Source organism: Rissa tridactyla, chromosome 8 (genome assembly GCF_028500815.1).
Source record: "Rissa tridactyla isolate bRisTri1 chromosome 8, bRisTri1.patW.cur.20221130, whole genome shotgun sequence".
Lineage (NCBI taxonomy): Eukaryota > Metazoa > Chordata > Aves > Charadriiformes > Laridae > Rissa > Rissa tridactyla.
The window spans coordinates 7,690,965-7,708,801 of NC_071473.1; the positions used below are offsets into that span (position 1 = coordinate 7,690,965).

The window sequence follows — 17,837 nt, forward strand, 5'->3', positions numbered from 1 at the left end:
TCCTCAAAACCAAGATTCGCCCACAAGCGGCCGATCCCGATGCCGCTGGCAAAACCCCAAGGAGCAGGTTTTGCTTCAGAAACAAGAGTTTCTATTACTTTTTGCTGCGTTTCTTGGCTTTTGGAGGATAGCAAACTTCTGTTTGTTTGTTAGCAGCAAGGAATCAGAGCAGCGGGGCTTGCAGGCGTGGAGGTGCTTTGGTTGCGTATCCCTGGCCGTGCCGACGTCGGAGCGAGAGGTGTGAGGGCGAAGGAGCCCGCCGGAGCAGCAGGACAGGCTGGAGCAAAGGCTCGTCGGAAGGGGAATGCTAATCAGGTTCTGTGCTGGCAGCAGCCAGAATGCTGCACAATAAATAGCCATTTTAATTACCGCACAATATTTACAAGATTGCTTCCTCATTTGGGAAATTAAAACAAATGCTCCATCAAAATGATCAACATTGTACAGAGAAGCACAGGGCTGATAAAGAAATACATTGGCTGCTAATGAAAGAGTAATTGGCACCTTGGTGCTCGTGGGGCTTCCTCCTCATCTCTGCAATCACGGTCGAATGATGGCAAGGGGCATCCCCAGCCTCGACAGCACCCGGGCGAGGTGGGGCAGCGATCTCTGAACCAGGGTCCAGGGTCTGAACCCCCCCAGGCCTGCGGTGGGAGGGGGCAGGACCAGTTCAGCCCCTGCAAAAAAAGGACACATGAAGGTTGGGCAGAGGATGCTGAGCTGCAAAATGCCTTTCACATGTTTCTCCTTGCCGCGTCTGTCTGTCTGTCTGTCTGTCCTGCCCGCTGTTACCACCAGCCAGGAGCTGCCCCCAGCTCTGCCCACTTTGCTGCCCACCCCTGGATGCTATTTCCCAAGCGACGGGTCCTGGTGTCATGTGGTCTTTTGGGACTCAGTCCTCATTTAAGAAAAAAATGGAGACATGGAGAAAATTTCTCAAACTGTAGTCATGGCGGAGCACAGGGCAGAGTGGACTGACCCCCCCGTTTTTGTTTTCTGAGTGTTTGACATGGCTAACACCGTGGTGGCCCTGGGGGAGGCGGCTATCACCAGCCCCAGCAGCGGTGATGCTGACGGTCTGGGTGCGACCCGCACCCTGGAGCCCCTCTCCGTGGCAAGGCCACCCTGCAGAGACCCCCCCCCCCACGCCTGGCCCGGGGCGGGTGGGCGCAGAGGCCGTGGCGGGTCCCTGCCGGGTCCCCCCCGCCGCGGTCCGCGCACGGGCGAGCATCCCCCCGGCCCGGCCCGGTGGGGGCTGTCCCTGCGGGGCGGGGGTGGCATCTGGGTTGTACAGAAGCCACCCCCACTGGTACCCTCCCTCCCCCCTCAGCTCCTTTCCCCTTTTCTTCCTTTTTTTTTTAATTTTTTTTTTTTTTTTTTTGCAGCGCTCCCGTTGCCATGGGAACGGTGACATTCCCGAGTCGGGCGGAGCTGCCGAGCGGTGCGGAGAGAACCCGCGGCTGCCCGGGGCTCCCCGGACACGGGTTGGGGCTCCACGGGTGGGGGGCTCCCCCTCGGCGGCGGCGGGGCCGGGGTCCGCGGGTATCCCACCCCCCTCCACCCCCACCGGCGACCCCCGGCCGCCCAGCGCTCCCCTTCCCCTTTCCCTTCCCCTTTCCCGTACTAATTACAGCCCATTTCAGCAGCTTCCACCGTTTGGTGATTAAAGCCGAGAGCAGCCCCCGCTGCCCCGGCAAAGGCTGCGGGGTTCGGAGAGCAGGCGGGACACCCCGCTGCCGGTGCTGGGATGCACCAGAAGTGGGTCAGGCAGGCGGCTTCCAAGGTCATTTGAAAAAGCAGCGGGATTTAATTAGCAGCAGGATACCTGCTGACAGTCCAGCAAGTCATTTCAGGGGAGGAGATTCCACCTCGAATGAATCGGGGGGGGGGGGGGGGGGGCGGGGAGAAATGGCAGGATGGCCCTTGATATGCCAAATGTTCATTTATAAAGGAGCGCACAGGACCTGGTGGACGTGGCCCAGACTGAGCTGGGAGTGCTGAGGATTTCTCCTGCCACTCATTCCAAAAGCAGGGAGGACGCCTGGGAAAACCCAGGTGACATCTCGTGGGTTGTCCTCAGGCCTCAGTGCTGTCCTGGGGGGGCGCAGAAGCACCTGGATTTCATGGAGAGGTTGGGAAGAGGAATGTAGAGGGACAGCTGGGGAAAACGGCTGGCTCAGAGACTGCTGGTGGAGCACAGACCTTCCTCCTGTGTCACTGCAAATGTGACCACTGCGAGTGATGGGGATTATTTTCACCTGAGCACACTTCAGCAGCCATGGCTGGGCAGTGAGTGGATTGGCCATGGCCTGACATCCCCCCCACAGGAATGAGTGAAAATCCACCTGAAGACAGGAGCTTCCATGGTACTTTGCGCCCCCTGGACCCGTTGCTCCTGGGTCTCTGTGGCACTTCCATCTGCCCGCAGGCAGGGGCTGGGTCATGCATGGAGGAGTTGATGTCCACCACCCCCGAGTGCTGTGGAGCTCCCGGCTCCAAGAGGGGAAGGAAGGAGCCAGAGGAGCTGTGGTTGGTAGGGAAAAGACAGAAAACAATTTACAGCTTCCTCCAGATGGCAACCGGTACGATCTGGCTGACAAACACAGTTGAGCAAGCATCAGGGAGGGATAAATAAACCTCACAGCTCGTGGAGTAAAACAATCTGTGGCGATTTACAGCAGAGAAATCCCACTCGGCCAGTGCTGAGCTCCCTCCCCTTCCTTGCACTGGGGCTGGTGGTGTGGGTGGCTGGGGCAGGACCCCGGGACCCAGGGGGTGCACCAGGGCAGCCCAGCACCCTCATCCCTCCAACCCCTACCCTTGGGGTAAACGAAACCCAATAGCACGTGAGACGCTGCTGTCCAAACCCCAAACCGAGTCATTTAGTCAGAAAGGAGCGAAAACCTCATGCAAATGTTTTCCATTCAAAAATTCTTTTGATTTCTAAATTAGTAAAGCAGCGAGTCTTTCTGGGGGATTTTTTCTTTTCTTTTTTTTGATGAAACGTTTTCAAATATTTCTGGAAATTCATCAACAGGTAGGTTGTTCTCTGTTTTCAAATTTATTTTTTTTCCCGTCGCTTTTCCTCCCCAGCTTTGTCTGACTTCAAACGTTTGTGGTCTGAGTGGTACCGTGGGGTCCCACGATGCTCCACACCCTGCGGAGCAGACCAGTTTGTCTGCAGCTCTGGCGCTGGAGACCCGAAGCTGTCACAAACAGGAGCTCGCTCGCCTGCAATGGTGCTGCCGGAGGGAATGGGGCTGCAGAGGAGTAACCGAACTGTGGGGGTGCGATGCCACAGCTGAAGATGGCAGCAATGTGGGTGGTAAAGCTGTGGACAGGCTCCCGGGGTCATCACTCCTTGGGAGGAAGGTGAGACACCCGGGCCGTGGCTATCGCAGCTCATCAGTGATACTCTGGTAACACGAACCTGCGCGTAAGGATATGGAGCTCAGCAGCCACCAGTGGTGGGGGGGACGTGTCACCTGGGGTGGGCACAGCCAGGCTCCTCCGCCCTAGGAGACGCAGCACCCGGGGAAAGGGTTGGTGGCATCTGAGCGGTGGCATCCACGGCCTTTGCCGGTAGCAGCGCTGCGTGGCGGAGGGTGTGCGTGTGTGCGCCTGGGATTTCGAGGCTGAGCCCACGGAGAAGGCAGAAACACCAGGCAGGAGAGTGCCATGGACAAGGGGAAGGAGGAGGGAAATCCACATCTCCAGCTGCAAATCCCCCATGAGCCTCCCCTGCACCTCTCCTCCGCCAGCTGCGGGGTCGGAGAGTGTGGCAACCGGGACATCAGGGGACAGCGAGGCAGGACCCCAGCACGCTGGCCCTCAGCTCTTGCCTGTGTGCTCGCCTTCAAGCTGGAATAATCTCCGGCGGAAAATAAGACAAGATAAAAGTGGTGCGAAAAGGCAAACCCCACCCTGCACTAATGGGAGATCTGTGCTTTATCCCAGGCTTGTTTTTGCTGGGAAATGACCGGAGAAGCTGGAGAGATGGAGGCCCAGGAGCAGAGCTGCTGGGGGAAAGGGAGCAGAGTACGAGTGCGATGCTCCAGCGGTACAAGCCAAAGGAGACTCGTGCTCGCTTGGAGCGAAGGAGCAGGGAAAGCCACCCGATTTTCTGTGAAGCATCTGTGTGAAGGGATTTACACGCTCAGGGCATGCCAGCAGCGATGCCAGGATAAGCTGGGGGTGGACAAAGGCCGATGCCATCGTAGGAACGTCTATCTGAGGATTTCCACCTCCTGGGATTTAAGGCACCCAGGTGACAGCATTCTGGAAGAAACAGGTTCTGGAGCATCCCCTGGTGCAGCCCTGACCCGCAGCAGGGTGCGTTTGGTTCTGCGGGCCCAGGGTTTTGTGGCTGTAAGGGAAGAGGTTAATGGCTCAGCTGTGAGGAAAGCCCTCAGAGGCAAAGCTTAATGAAGAAGTCATTGTGCGCCGGGATCAGCCCTGCCGCCTGTAACTGAGCCTCATTGTTATTTAAATGGAGCTCCTTGCAGGGCTGGGTGAATAACTTCACGATCAGATGATTTTTCTGAGCGATGTGATGAAGGAGTATATAAAACCATAAAACCAGCCACCCCGTACGAGGAGGAGCGCTGCAGAGAAATCCGGTTCATGGGGGACGGCAGCTGGAGTTTGCCATGGCACAAGCAGAACTATTTTGTATCCCAGAGAAGGCAGGTGCTGCGGCCCCGTCCGGAGAGAGGGGAGAGGACTGCAGGGGCCCGGTGGCAGGAGCAAAGCTGGTGGGTGGGCTGCACTTCTGCTCCCCCTCTGCTCCGCCTCCAGAGCTGGCCTTAATCCCCAGACAAGACTGATGCTAGGAAAGGGAGAGGGATGAACAGGTATTTGGCCAGGAGGGTGGCAGGTGTGGGTGCAGGGACTGCATTAATGCAGCTGGATGGGAAAGTGGGTGGCCGTGCATCAGCTCCGGCACATCACTTACAGCTTGGTCACGTTGCTGTTCAATTTGGGTCTCGTTTTTATAATCCAGCAGAAAAATGTAAGGCAGTCCGTAACTCCGAATGCTGCTGCCTGGCTGTGCTGGGCCCGGAGCTGCCCTTTGCACACCAGTGAGACAAGTGGAGGTGGCAGTGCCGCTCCGGCTCCCCCCGCCACACCGAATTCACCGGTGCGCTAAGCCAGCTTGGAAAGCAGCGGGAAATCCCCACCAGTTTGGATCAATAGCAAGAAGCAATGACCGCTTCCTATCTCAGAGTCGTAGGACGTGAGAGCCACTTATCAATCAAATGGTTTTGGAAAGAAGCAGCAAAACCCCAAGGATTTTACCACTAACTTTGTTTAACCAACTGTGCGGGAGGGCGGTTTGATGTGGGCCATTTCTGGGTACATGAAACGGAATTAACTTGTTCTCCCTGAAAGCCAGCAGACAGGAATATGAAATATTTAAATAGCCTAACCATGTTTGTGTTGTGCCGAACCACGCGAGTACCTGACGTGCGACTGCGCTTTCCGTGCGCGCAGGTCTGGAGCACTCAGTTCCCGCAGCTTTTTGGCAGGTTTGGTACCTGTGCCCTTTGCCGGAGCGAGTGGAGGGTTTATCGCCGCAGGGCAATGAAAGACACAGGCTGCTCGTCTCATCTATTCATCTGCAGCGTGCTCTGCCTTGAGGAGTGATGGAAGAAACGGTGGGCCTGAAAAACAGCAATACATTTACACGAGCCCTGGCCACCAGGCACTGCAAGTCTTCACGCTGAGCCAGGAACCGGCTTGTTCCTCAGGCTCTGCCCCACTGCCCCTCAAAGCCTGGCAGCTTCCCGCCGGGAACTGCTCTTGGATGCCCGTGACTCCCGGATAAAGGAGCACAGACCATCCGGGAGCCTGGAAATGGGGCACGAGCTCTGCTTCTGCGGGAAATTGTGTTCTGTGGTGTGATGGGGAGATGCTCTCTTGCCTGCTCTGCCCTGGGCAGAGGGACTTGGGGTGGGTGGAGCCCTGTTTAACTACTGTTTAATTACCATTTTACTACCATTTTTTTACCGCAGCCCCTTCACTTGCCGGTGCCCTCCTGCCCCGGGATGGCTGTGCAGGGGGTCAGTACATGCCAGCTCTCTGCCAGCCCAATAACCTGCGCTCTGGGAACCATCAGGGGTAAAATTTATTTGCTCTCTTTGCCCAGGGTTTCCTCCTCACTGCCTGGGATACTCGGGTGTCTCTACTCCCTGTGTTTGAAACCCGCCCTGGGCAAGCAGAGGGGCTCTACTGGGCTGTGGCCAGCTGGAGCCTGCAGTGTTGCCCAGCAGCCCCACTGCTGCAGGCGGTGGTCCCGGTGCCCTCAGCGGCAGCCCCGTTTGATTCCCCTCCAGCACATCCACACCGACCCAGAGCAGGCAGCCATTCGGCATCTGCGCTGCCGGATCAAATCAAGGCTGCTAAAAAAGTGGGGTGGAGGTAAATGAAAACGATTGCTTTTTGCGTCGGAGATTGCAGCAGCGACTGTTCCAGCCGAGCATCGCCGCCCAGCTGTGCTGCTGCGGCTCTCCCCATCGCCGGCCACTCGCGAGGGTTTATGAAACGCTCAGGGCTGCTTTGTTTTCACACAGGACCCGGCAGCGAAGGATGCTCTTGCCTCCGGTGGGTGTGTAACTAGGTCTCTCCTCACATGAACGCAGCTTCTCTCTTCCTCACTCCGTCCTCTCTGCACGGAGGACGTGAAACATGCAAAAACTGTGAAAGCAGAAAGGGAAAAACCAGCGCAGCTGAAGCCGCCCTGCTGGGGGGGGGGGCCTGCTTGTCTCCCCCTCCGTCCCCAGTGCCCCACAGGGCCCGGGACAGAACCCCCCTCCCCAAGAGGTGACGGTGGGGCCAGCGCTGCCCCGAGCAGCAGCATGACTGGGGATGCTCCAGCTTTGGCTCTGCCCCACGATGCGGTGTTAGTGCGGCTGCACTGCCCTCCGGGTACTGCCCGGGCAGCCTCTGCCACGGGGCCTGAAGGATCAACTCCCGTGAGCAATGAGAAGCTTTTCCAGACTTTGGTGGGACCAGGGCTTTCCTCCAAAGAAAGAAGAAAATGGGTGTGTGTGTGTGTGGATCCACCCTTTCCTGGAAAGAACATTTTTGGGGAAAGTTTGTAAAGCTTTACTTGTATCTTCTGGACCCAAAGGAGCGGTGCTGCTGCCTCAGTGTGCACCCCCAAGCCCTGGGTGACCCCTCCCAGGATGCATCCCGCCTGCATCCCGCCTGCATCCCACCTGCCACTCCTGTGAGCTCTAAGCGCGCGCGGGCGCATCCTCAGAAAGCTTCACACGAGCACCGCAGAGCTGCAAGGAGGCACGGGGAGATGCACGGTGTAAAGGCCAGAGCCAAGACTTGCTGCTCGCAGAGCGCTTGCTGTAGGGAGGGCACAGCAGGTCCCTGCTCCAGGGTATCCCATCCCTGCTCCAGGGCCCCTGTCCCCGCCTTGGCCCTCCTGGCTTGCTGGGGGAAGGCAAGACGGCATCCGCAAACGGAGGCGGAGGCTGCTGAGCACTGCTGAGACACCTTTATATTTAATTAGAGTTTGACTCTTCCTCCACCTGTTTCCTGTGGCGGATTTAGGTCCCTAAGAAAGAAATGCTGAAGAAAAAAAAAAAAAAAAAAAAAGAGAAAATCTGTTCTCCAGCTTCTTTGAATTCTTTAGAGAAAGCCAATGTGGGCACCAAGGGAGTAGCATCCTCACATCAATGCAAGGCTGGAGGCTGCAGTGTGCTTGCCAGGAGCACCCCTGCGCTCCCACGCAAGCTGCTGCTCCAGGACGGCAGCTCCTGCGCACGTCCCGGCCATGCCAGCAGCGTGAGGGGCTCCGGCACGTGTGGAGGCAGAGCTTGCTTGGGAAACGAGGAGAATTGACCTTGTCTTTTGGGATGCTGCCTCTCTGCTGGACTTTGGGGCCGATTTCCCCCCACTCTGGTGCAGAGCGAGTCCCTGCGGGGCTGGAGCTGCAACGCGGGCACATCGCAGCGTGCCTTGCTGCAACACACCGGGCTGTGAAATTGCAGCAGGTTTCTGAGCTGAACCCCTGCACTTTGTTAGTCGCGGTTCGGGGTTTTCAGTGGAAAGGGCTTGTGTTACTTGTCTCCTGCGAGCCCAACCCCGCAGGCTCACGCCAGGCGCTCCGCTCACACATTTCCCACAGCGAGCGGCAGCCCCTGCCGTGCACTCCGGCGCCTTCCCTTCCACAAAGCAGCTTCTCGGTTGCCTGGTGGGAGGATGAGGTCCCTTCCTCAGGATGTGAATCATGTCTCTATGGGAGCCTGCTCCTGCACCCGTTGTCTGCGCGTCTCCTGCGGCTGCGGGGCTGCTCTCCCACCCCCCGGCAGCGGAGGGGGGGCACAGAGCCCACGGGTAAAGCGAGCCTGGGTTTCACAGTGCTGAGCTCCGTGGAGGTACCGGGCAGCTGCAGGCAGGGAAAGGAGACCCCCATTTGCCCGTAACACCGGTTGGGTTTCGGTGCCGTGCTCTGATGGCAGGAGCCGATGGAGGGGGAAATGTGATACAGAACCCGCACTTTTATGGAAACGGGAATGAATTGGGCTGATTTCCCCTCTGCTCCACACACTGCGCTCCCCTGAGAGCGCCGGTTCAGAGTTGTTTGTGTGTTAGTCCTCTCATCGCACCTGTGGGGACTTTACTTGCATTAATAAATATAACAATTTCCTCAGAGGAAGGAGCTGCTAGGATGTTCAGCCTGACGTTTCAAAGTGCTGAGGGGATCTGGGTACGCAGCTCCCATGAAAATTAACGTGGTCTTGAAAAATCCTGCCTTTAATATGATATGGCTCCGAGCTTGCCAAATAATGGAAGTGGTAAAATAAGGAAAAAAGAAAACAACCTCCTGAGAGCAAGAACTGTACCTGGCTTTTGTACTTCTTGGCCCAGCAGAGTGAAAAAAGCTTGCGCGTGAATACTAACATGATTATCAATACTTATAGGGGGAAATTAAAGACATATTCTCAGTGGTTTCTGCTGCCGCTGGGTTTCATATGCAGCAGCTATTGCGGGCTGTGTTTGGAAAATGGGTACATACAGTAAAAGAACAACAAAGAAGAAACAGGCAAAGCCCCGAGTTTGCAATTAAAATGAGAAGAATTCAGCCTAGCGTGGCTACACGTTAAGTGCAGCATGCACTTAGGGTAATACAGCACTCGCCTTCGCGAAAGTACACAGGAAAGGAATCAAAATGACCCGTTATTATTTTCATTATTACTCTCATTCCTTCGCATGCAGGAGGAGTTATTTCTGTTGCAAAGATTTCCATGTGCAAACTAGCAGTGAATAGGGCCTCGCTCCCAAGGCAGAAGACACCCTGCAGCATGGGCTGGCACGGCGACGGGGAGAAAAAGCACCACCTTCGGCCCCCGCTTTCTCTGGCACGCCGCAGGAAGCCGCGGGAAGGTTCCCCTTCATTTCCTCATGACACAAGCGCAGCACGAGGGGGGATGCCTGCCATTTATTTCTCCTTCTTAGCATTAAAATCACATGGTGCTGGGTGTTAGTAACAAGCCTGTCTGTTTATGGAAAGACGACATCAGCAGGACAGGTCAGTTACGTTTTATTATTGTAATGAACCCGTTAAAGCAGCCGCGTAATAACAGCTCTGGGCCTATTTCTGGTAAGCCTCCCCGCCGTTTAATTCCATAGAGCTCAAGGGGCATTCTTCAGAGAAAGAGCCTGTAGGATGGAGGGCTGGATCGCAGCGGAGCAGGGACAGTCTCGGTCCACAGAAGGAAAATGATCACATGGCTGCAGAGCCAGAATTAAATCCCACAAATGAGAATTCAGAAAGACCGGTTGTTCACAGAAATGTTTTCATTATTATGTTTCAATTAAAGTGGTCTCCCGTTTTGATGTGAATTTTCACTGCCTCCGCTCCCAAACCAGGCACGATGCAGCATCAGGCTGGCATAGGGAGACCTGGATGTCACAGTGGGACAGATCTGATTTTCAGTGTCCGTGAATGCCGGCAGGTAGCAAGAAAGATGAGTGGCAAATGCGGTTTGAAAACTCCTCCGTGCTAGTCAGCTGAGGTATTTTCAGTGAGTTGGGTAAAATAAGGTCATTATTTGAACTCCTAGTTCAAAAAAAGCCTTCTGAGAGGATTTCTGCGCTGGTCGGCTTTGCATCCCTTGTCCCTGTGTGTGAGCGCTGTCCTGTCTCGGGGAGGGTGGCCCTGCTGCATTCCTGCTCCCCAGAGCCACTGTCACCCCCAGCGCCCGGCCAGGCACCGGGCCGTGCCCTCCTCTGCGCCTGCCGGAGCCCCAGCCTGGATCCCCTCTAAACTCACGGCTCCTGCTGCTGACTTGTGTTGCGCAGAAAATCAGGGTAGAGCAAAAGAACTCTGGCCTTAACATTGGGAAGGCCTCAGAGTCCTGAGGGAGTTTGGGAAAAGCTGTCATTCTCGCTGCCGGTCCTGCAGTGAGCGTTTTCCGTTCAGCGCAGATGCCCCCCACGACTGACCTGATGACAGGGTTTACCTGTTTTTTCCTTTTTTACTCTTATTATCGCCATCATTATTATTACTTATTCGCCCCTCTCCCCCCCGACTCCTGCTCGTCTCCCCACCCCGCCTGCTCAGGCAGCAGTGGCGATGGGTGAGGACGATGTCCCAGGCCGGTGTCCTCCCGCTGTCCCCCGCCCGGCCGGGGTCCCCGCCGCAGCACGGGCGCGGGGATGCAGGTGCTGTATGCAAATGAGGCGCGTGGGCGGAGCTTCACCCGGCCCCGCCCGCCGCGCCCCCACGGCGGGGCGCTATGCAAATCAGCATGCAAAGCAGAAGGGCGGGGCTACGGCCGAGGGGCGCGAGCGGAGGGCGTGGTTTTCTATGCAGATGAGGAGGCGGGGCGGAAGCGATATGTAGATGAGGGGGCGGGGCGCCGCCGGGTGTGTGTCGGTGCCTCCCGCCAGCTGCGGCCAGAGGTGCCGCGCGCAGCCGAGCCTCGGCCCCAGCTGCAGCCGACGGACCGCGCCGGGCCGAACGCGGCCACACCGGGCCGGGCCGAACCCAGCCGGCGGCCGGCAGCCCCCGCAGAGCATGGCTGAGCCGCCGGCGGCGCCGGGCCCCGAGGGCGAGGAGGGCCCGGTGCGCTTCGCCCGCAAAGGCGCCCTGCGGCAGAAGAACGTCCACGAGGTGAAGAACCACAAGTTCACGGCGCGGTTCTTCAAGCAGCCCACCTTCTGCAGCCACTGCACCGACTTCATCTGGTGAGCGACCTCCCCTTCCCCCCCACCAACCCCCCTCCCCCGGGCCGCTGCCGAGCCGGCACCGCCACCTTCGGGACCCCCAGCCTGGCGGGACCACCCTCACCTGCCCCGGGACCCGACCCGGCGGGACCCCCACTCACCCGCTGCGGGACCCCCGACCCGGCGGGACACCCATCCTCACCCGGCCTCGCGGCGCTCAGCCCAGCGGGACTCCCCTTTGCCTTCCTCTGGGCACCCCCTCCCGGCCTGGCTCCCCTCCTCCCCTGTCCCCTCACGGTGCCCGCTGCTCCCGGGCACCCGCCGGCGACACCGGGCAGGATCGTTGCGCTGCGGTGCCGGTGCCTCACGCCGCCTCTCTCTCCCGCAGGGGCTTCGGCAAGCAGGGCTTCCAGTGTCAAGGTGAGTGTCGCGCTGCCCGGGGAATGGAGGGGTCGGGGAGGGGGGGGGGACAGGGACCGTCCCCCACGCTCGGGACCGCGGAGCCGCCCGTGGAGCATCGCTGCTGGGGCTGGCGGGCAGCATCCCCTCGGGAACCGCCGTGCCCAGGCCGGGGAAGCAGCTTAGTCATATTTTTAATCAACCGAGCAACTGGTCGGTGCTTTAAGCCTGTTGGGTTTTCGGTAGCGGAGATAAACGCCCAACTCTTCAGATAAATCCCCCCGAAAAAGGCAGAGGGAAGTTTATTGTTTTTAATGTACTTAACATGAAAACATGTGTTCTAATGGCAAACAGGCTGCGTGCTGGCTCGGTGGCAGTCCGATGCTGTAACTATGCAGTCTGGAGGAACTTGAATGGCTTAGTTGTGTTGCTGGGGAAAAATGAGGCTTTATAACAAAATATGTTGCAGTAGCTTCTGGGTTACTACAACCAGAATTCTTTGTTCTGGTAATGCTGGGATTCTGGAGGGGCTCTTCAGGGATTTACAATGTCCCCTCAGGAAATTAGGATGAATTAACTGGGCTTTATCTGGTTGCTTGGTGCTCGTTTAGCTGCCCTAACTGCAGGCTGCAGATGCTCACAGGTAGCCCAGCTAATCCTGGCCGCGATGGTGTGGGTCACACCTGTGTGAGGTTAAGGTCTGGGCTCGGGATTCAAACAGGGCTGGTGCTTGCACTTGCTGGCAGTGAAATTTTGCTCTTATGAATAATTTTGGCAGAGTTTTATTTTGGCTGGTGGCTGAATCCCAAGCTGAGGTATTTTGCACAGGAATAAAACCGCTGTGTAGCTCTGATATCTGAAGAACAGCTCGTCTTGGCAGCCTTCATTGTATCTGAAGGAGAAAACAGCCCCCGCTGGGTTATGGTGTGGCACAGAATCAAAACTGGAGGTGCCGCGGTGGGTCCGAGTCCCGGAGGGCAGCTCTGCCTGCGCTGTGGCCGCCAGCTGGGGCGGCTGCAGGCGGGAGGGTTTTCTCTTGGGTGCTCTCAGGAGCATCTCTGCAGACACTGGTACAAGTGGTTTAAGTCTAGCCCAGTCTAAACGGTGCTGCCGCTCATCCTTAATGCTTGCCTGAGGAGTAGAACCTTAAAATACCAAAAGCGTCTTCCCTGCTGCCTCCCAACCCCCCACCTAAACGCCTGGGCTGGTGTTGGCAAGCGGCGGAAAACAGATGTGGGGACCAACACATGTCCCAGTGGTGTTACTCAAGGTCACGGCTTCCCCTGGTACCTGAGGTTTCATACATGGGCAGTTAGGTCATGTTACTCAGGGGAGTTCTGCGCAGCTTCTCTCTCTTACTGTGGGTCTTCCCAGGTTTTCCCAGCCGTTAATTCTCTGACTTTCCTTACGGTGCAGGCAGTGTCATGCCAGGTGTATTTGTGCAAACATGATGCCCCTGAAATTTGAAGTGTGTTGGAAAAGGCTAGTGGGGCTCATCCGCTGGCATGGCAGGGTTTTTCTTTCTTCCTATATCACGTGTAGTGCTTTGAGTTCTACTTATAGCATTTGGTATCAGATAATTTGAGCCTTTTTAAGTCTCTTCCAGCCGTTAGAAACTATTGTACAAACCTGTAATTGCGCACTTGCTTCACGCTTTATCCTTAAATGTTTTTAACCAGTATTAAATCACTCTTCAGTGTGAGGTCAGTAAATGGGACCCGTGAAGGTGGTCTCAGCCTTGCCAACGCACAGCAGTTGGCCTCCAGGTGGGGAGACCCTAGTTAACCAACTAGTTAAACAGTGTGGTCCTGTGCTGTGGTTCTTGGAGCAGGAGCCCTTTCGAGGCTGCAGTAACACCAGGATGATTGCCAGTAGCATGCTGTGCTTGGTGATGTCTCCAAAGGTGTGTGACTGCTCTATAACATACCTTTCTGCCTTAAGAAACCACTTTCCCGGTTATTCTGGTATTACAGTCATGAAAACCGCATTACTGTATCGCAACAGGAAATTTTACAGACTGCAGTACGTAAAACAGACCAATCTTTACCCCAAATACCTTCCTAAAAATCAATGACCTTCTGTGGATTTTCGCATCCGTCCCTTTCCGGGAGGTCCCTGGGTGAAAGCTCTCCCATTAGTGAGGTGGGATGTGGGTGTCATCCTCATTACAGTGAAGCACCGTGCGGTTGGTACCCTACAGTGGAAGGCACGCCGTGTCTCCATGCAGAATGCTTCCAGGTCAGAAAGCCGAGCACGAGCTAGAAGTCGCTACCGCCTGCCATCTGCTTTGAAATCACGGCTACCCCGGGCGGCTCCGGGAGGGAGAGCTCGGAGTGCCAGGGCTGGCACCGCGCGATGCTCCTGCTCCCAGAGCTATTGAGCTATTGCACCATCGTAGTGCTGGGTCCCGCTCTGGTTGGCGAGAAGCTCTAGGCTTTGGGTTTGTGCCCCACACGGTGTGCTGTGGCTGATGTTGAACTTGGTAAATAAGTCTGATTTACAGGGAAGGAAAAGCCCTCAGGGCTAGCTTTTGTTTAGGGGCTCTTTTTCTTCAGCTCTACAGGGCTTGCAGTAAGCTTTGGTCGGAGTGTTTAGCTCTCCCTTGATTGAATGCAGCTTTAATTCAACTTTAAGAACTTCCCCGACTATTTTATCCTGTTGTTCAGTGGGATGACTGGAAATGTAGCTAAGGAACATGCCCATCTCGTTTCTGAGTGGTTTCCTACTGCTGGGCTTGCTTTAAGTAGGCTTTCACCTGTGCCCTGATTTCTTTCTAGGGCATTTGCAATAATTAGATCGTTAATTAGCTCATTACTTGTGACTTTTGGCAGGAAGTTAGCAGAAACTGACTCTTTGTAGCTTGAAATACTAATGGATACCACAAATGCCGCTTAATTGCTTGCTAATCTGCTTCTTATCCTTGCATACAATCTCCTTCTTATCTTTGTATGCATCTTGAGACTTCCTGGGCTAATATCTTTCTTCAGAGCCAGGAAGCACTTCGGTGCTGGGCAGCAGGAGTCCGGCTGTGCGCGGGCGGCCCTGAGGAGCTGGGCTGCTTCTTGCAGGTGAACAAAAAAATAGCGATATATCGTGGGTGTCGGAGGACTGAAGTGCTGTGGATGTGCCTGGAGCTGCCAGAAAGATGGACCCTTCCTGGGGGAAGCTGGACGTGCACTGGCTGGGTGTCAGCCCGCGGTACAGAGGGGGCTTTCCGACTCTGTTATAACGATCTGTTGTAGCTGGAAGGTATGCGAGCTCTCATGTGAACTCATAAATAACAAAGAGAAAGGGGTGTACGTGTTCTCCCCTTCCTGGGTTTCCATCTGTCCGATACCATTACCAGGGAATATATGAGGAGGGAGAGAGCAGCATCTCGTTATCTGCAGGCTCTCTTGGTGAAGGAACGACATGTAGCTAAGTTACAGCCGATGGCTTTGCTGTCTCGGTTCCCCTAACTTAGGAAGTGCTTTGAGGATGGTGAAGGAAAGGGAACTGGTTTGAAAGCTGTCGAGAGTGAAATTCTTGGTCTCGTTCTCGGAATATGCAGCTTTCTGGGAACTGGCAGCTTTCTCTTCATCTTTTCTGCTCGTGTTTCCTCTTTGCCATCCCTGGGGTATCTTTCTCCTGCTGTCCAAGCGGCGCTCAATCCCTCCGCAGACCAGGGTACCGGCTGTTTTGGAGGTTTGGGGAGGGGGGCACCTCACCGAGAGCGGGGTTTGTTTAACGCGGGGTCGCCAGCGCAGCGGCCGGGCAGGGCTCCGGGCTGGGGCGCAGCAGGGGGAAGAGGTTGCTCACGTCGAGGTCGAGAGCCATGTAACGTGATTCTCACCTCGGAGCAAAAAATAACCTGCATCTGTTACAGCTTTCACGTGAACAGAGTAAGTCGAAAAGATCTTGGAAAGAAGAACGTTGATTCCTTAAGAGGAGAAGGGCGGGGGGGCGGGAAAAAGCATCATTTAGCAACGGATGCTTAGATCTCATGCAGTAACTTTTCTGGAGAAAACGTTTATTACTTACCCCTGGTTATGACTCAGTAAGCAAAGATACTCTTCAGATCTAATCTCTTTCCAAACTTCATACCAAATATAATTCCTTCTTCCAGGTTTTATTCCCCCCTGGTCCTCCAAATCCAATGCTCTCATTTAATTTTGTGCTTTCACGGTTCAACCTTCGATACCAGAACGAAGCGGCTGGAAAAATGTTGGATGGGCCTTGCCTTGCAAGCCCGTGTTTCTCTCTTGCTGTCTGCCTTCAAAACCCACCCTTCCTTCCCCCACCTCTTCACCGCCCTCCAGACGGAAGCGAAACCCGTAACAGCTCTGGGCTTCGCTGCAGCTCGTGGTGATGCTGCTGCCGCTGCTGTGGGGTTTGGGTTGTCGCCATTAACTTCACGCCGGCGTTGAGCGCACGCTCTTGTTGACTTGTATCGAAGCAAGTGAGAAACAAAAGCAAAACAAAACTCCAATCATTCGGAGTTGCCTCAAACCTAGTAATTTCGCGTCGACATATTATGCACGCTGGAGAAATGTTAGTGTTCAAATAGACTAATTAAAAATGTTACTGCAATTACTTTTTGCAGCACAAACGATGCTAATTATATAATGCTGCAGAAATTGGAAACATAATTTTGGAGGTTTTTTTTTTTTTCCTCCCCTTGTGGGCCTTGCCATGGTAATACAATTCGCCATGGTGGATCCTGGGGTGGTGGGAGCCGGGTCCTCTGGCCGAGCAGGTGGAAATAGAAAGGAGAAGTGGGTCTGGTCCCTCGCGGCCCACACCAGATGGTCTGTGGTTCCGCAGAACTGCGAATAAAAACAGAGTTGACGGGGGAAAATGGGAAGACGTGCTCCTTCGCCTTCTGGTCCGAAGGATGGTGTCTCCTCCAAAGGCTAGTTTTAAAGGCTGTAGCCTGAGCTGGTTTCCTGGATCCTGCTCTTTCCCGCACTAGATTCCTGCAGCTTGGAAGAGCAGCTGGGGAAGGAGATGTGTTTTGGAAGGAAATCTGGAACTGCAGAAGGCTCTTTTCAGCGCAGGGGCTGTGACTATTGGGTTCAGCAGGGATCACTTGATACGTTAAGCTCCATTAGTGTCCCCTTACAGCGCAGAACGGTTCATTTGAGTTTCTCAGTGGAAGTGGTTTCTCTTTTCCCTCCCCCTTTGCACTGAGCACGGTAGATTTTTCTTTCTTATCTCCCGAGATAGCCATCATCCTAAAACGATGTTAGACTTTGATAATGGGGTGGGCTGTTTCCTTCCTGGGGTATATGTCACTGACCGGTGTCAGCAATAGGAAGCTGGGCAGAGGGTCTCGGATCCGGCCCCAGGGGGGTGTTTGGGTGCCTTGGGGGTGGCAGGAGGGTTCCTGTCACGTCTAGCTGGTGTCTGTCAGCTGTGACTCCACTGAAGAGTTTAAACCACCCCAGTATACGAGCCTCTGCCGTGATTATTCTCTGGTTATTCGGTCTTCCAGGGGAATTTAATGCCTGAACTGTCTCTAAGGAGACTTCTCAGCAAACAGTCCAGGCATTTCTGTACGTCTGCTCGCTCACACGCATGTGATCCGACAAATTCCTACAGCGCAGGGCTGCTGGAAGGGGGTGCAGGGCATCCTCGGGCGAGCAGTAAGTTGTGGGCGGACGCTCACCTGTCTCGGCGAGATGCTGGGGCTGCGAAACGCAGCAAGACCTTGGTATCTGGTGTAGAACAGGAGGTGGGGTTGAACTAGAAACTCAAGCCAGAGGAGCTGCACGAGCCCTTCTGGTGGGCTGCCGCCCTCCCAGCCAGCAAACACGGCCCCTCGTTCTTCTGGCTGCATTTGAAAAGGCAAAAAATCTAAAAATGCTTGAGACACTCATCAATGCCATCCAGTCCCCCCTTCGGGTTTATCAGCAAATAAGTTGCACAGTGACTAAGAAATTAACTTCTAGCTGTGCCCATGATTTAGTTCAGGGCAGAGCTGCGTGGAAGACGTCATTATAAAGCGTATGATCGGAAGGGGAGTATTGAAGTGCCATCCCCTGGTCTGAATCAAACGCGTGTGGGGTAACGAGAAGGGATGCTTATAATGGTGGGTGGGATGGGATTTTGCCCAAGAGAACTGTTTGGGTGGATTTTTTCCTGCAGAAGCCAGCTGGGCAGGGGATTAGTGCTGTACATGAACACAAACGGAGCTCTGGACCTGCCAGAGTCCGGCCGTGGGCTGGTCACCTTTTTGTGCCTGTGGTAAGGCTCCAGCATGAAGGTCAGCA

At 55.4% G+C, this 17,837-nt stretch overlaps 1 protein-coding gene across 3 annotated transcripts in view; it reads left to right on the forward strand.

The window, feature by feature from the left end:
* The first annotated feature begins 10,901 nt into the window (after positions 1-10,901).
* PRKCB (protein kinase C beta) overlaps positions 10,902-17,837 on the forward strand; it is a 143,205-nt gene continuing 136,269 nt past the window's right edge. For all 3 annotated transcript variants that reach the window (XR_008468087.1, XM_054212127.1, XM_054212126.1), the window contains exons 1-2: positions 10,902-11,208; positions 11,576-11,607. Coding sequence is in view for 2 of the 3 variants with exons in the window: in XM_054212127.1 (XP_054068102.1) it covers positions 11,039-11,208; positions 11,576-11,607 (202 nt within the window). In the remaining variant the exon portion in view is untranslated. The remainder of the gene's footprint in view (positions 11,209-11,575; positions 11,608-17,837) is intronic.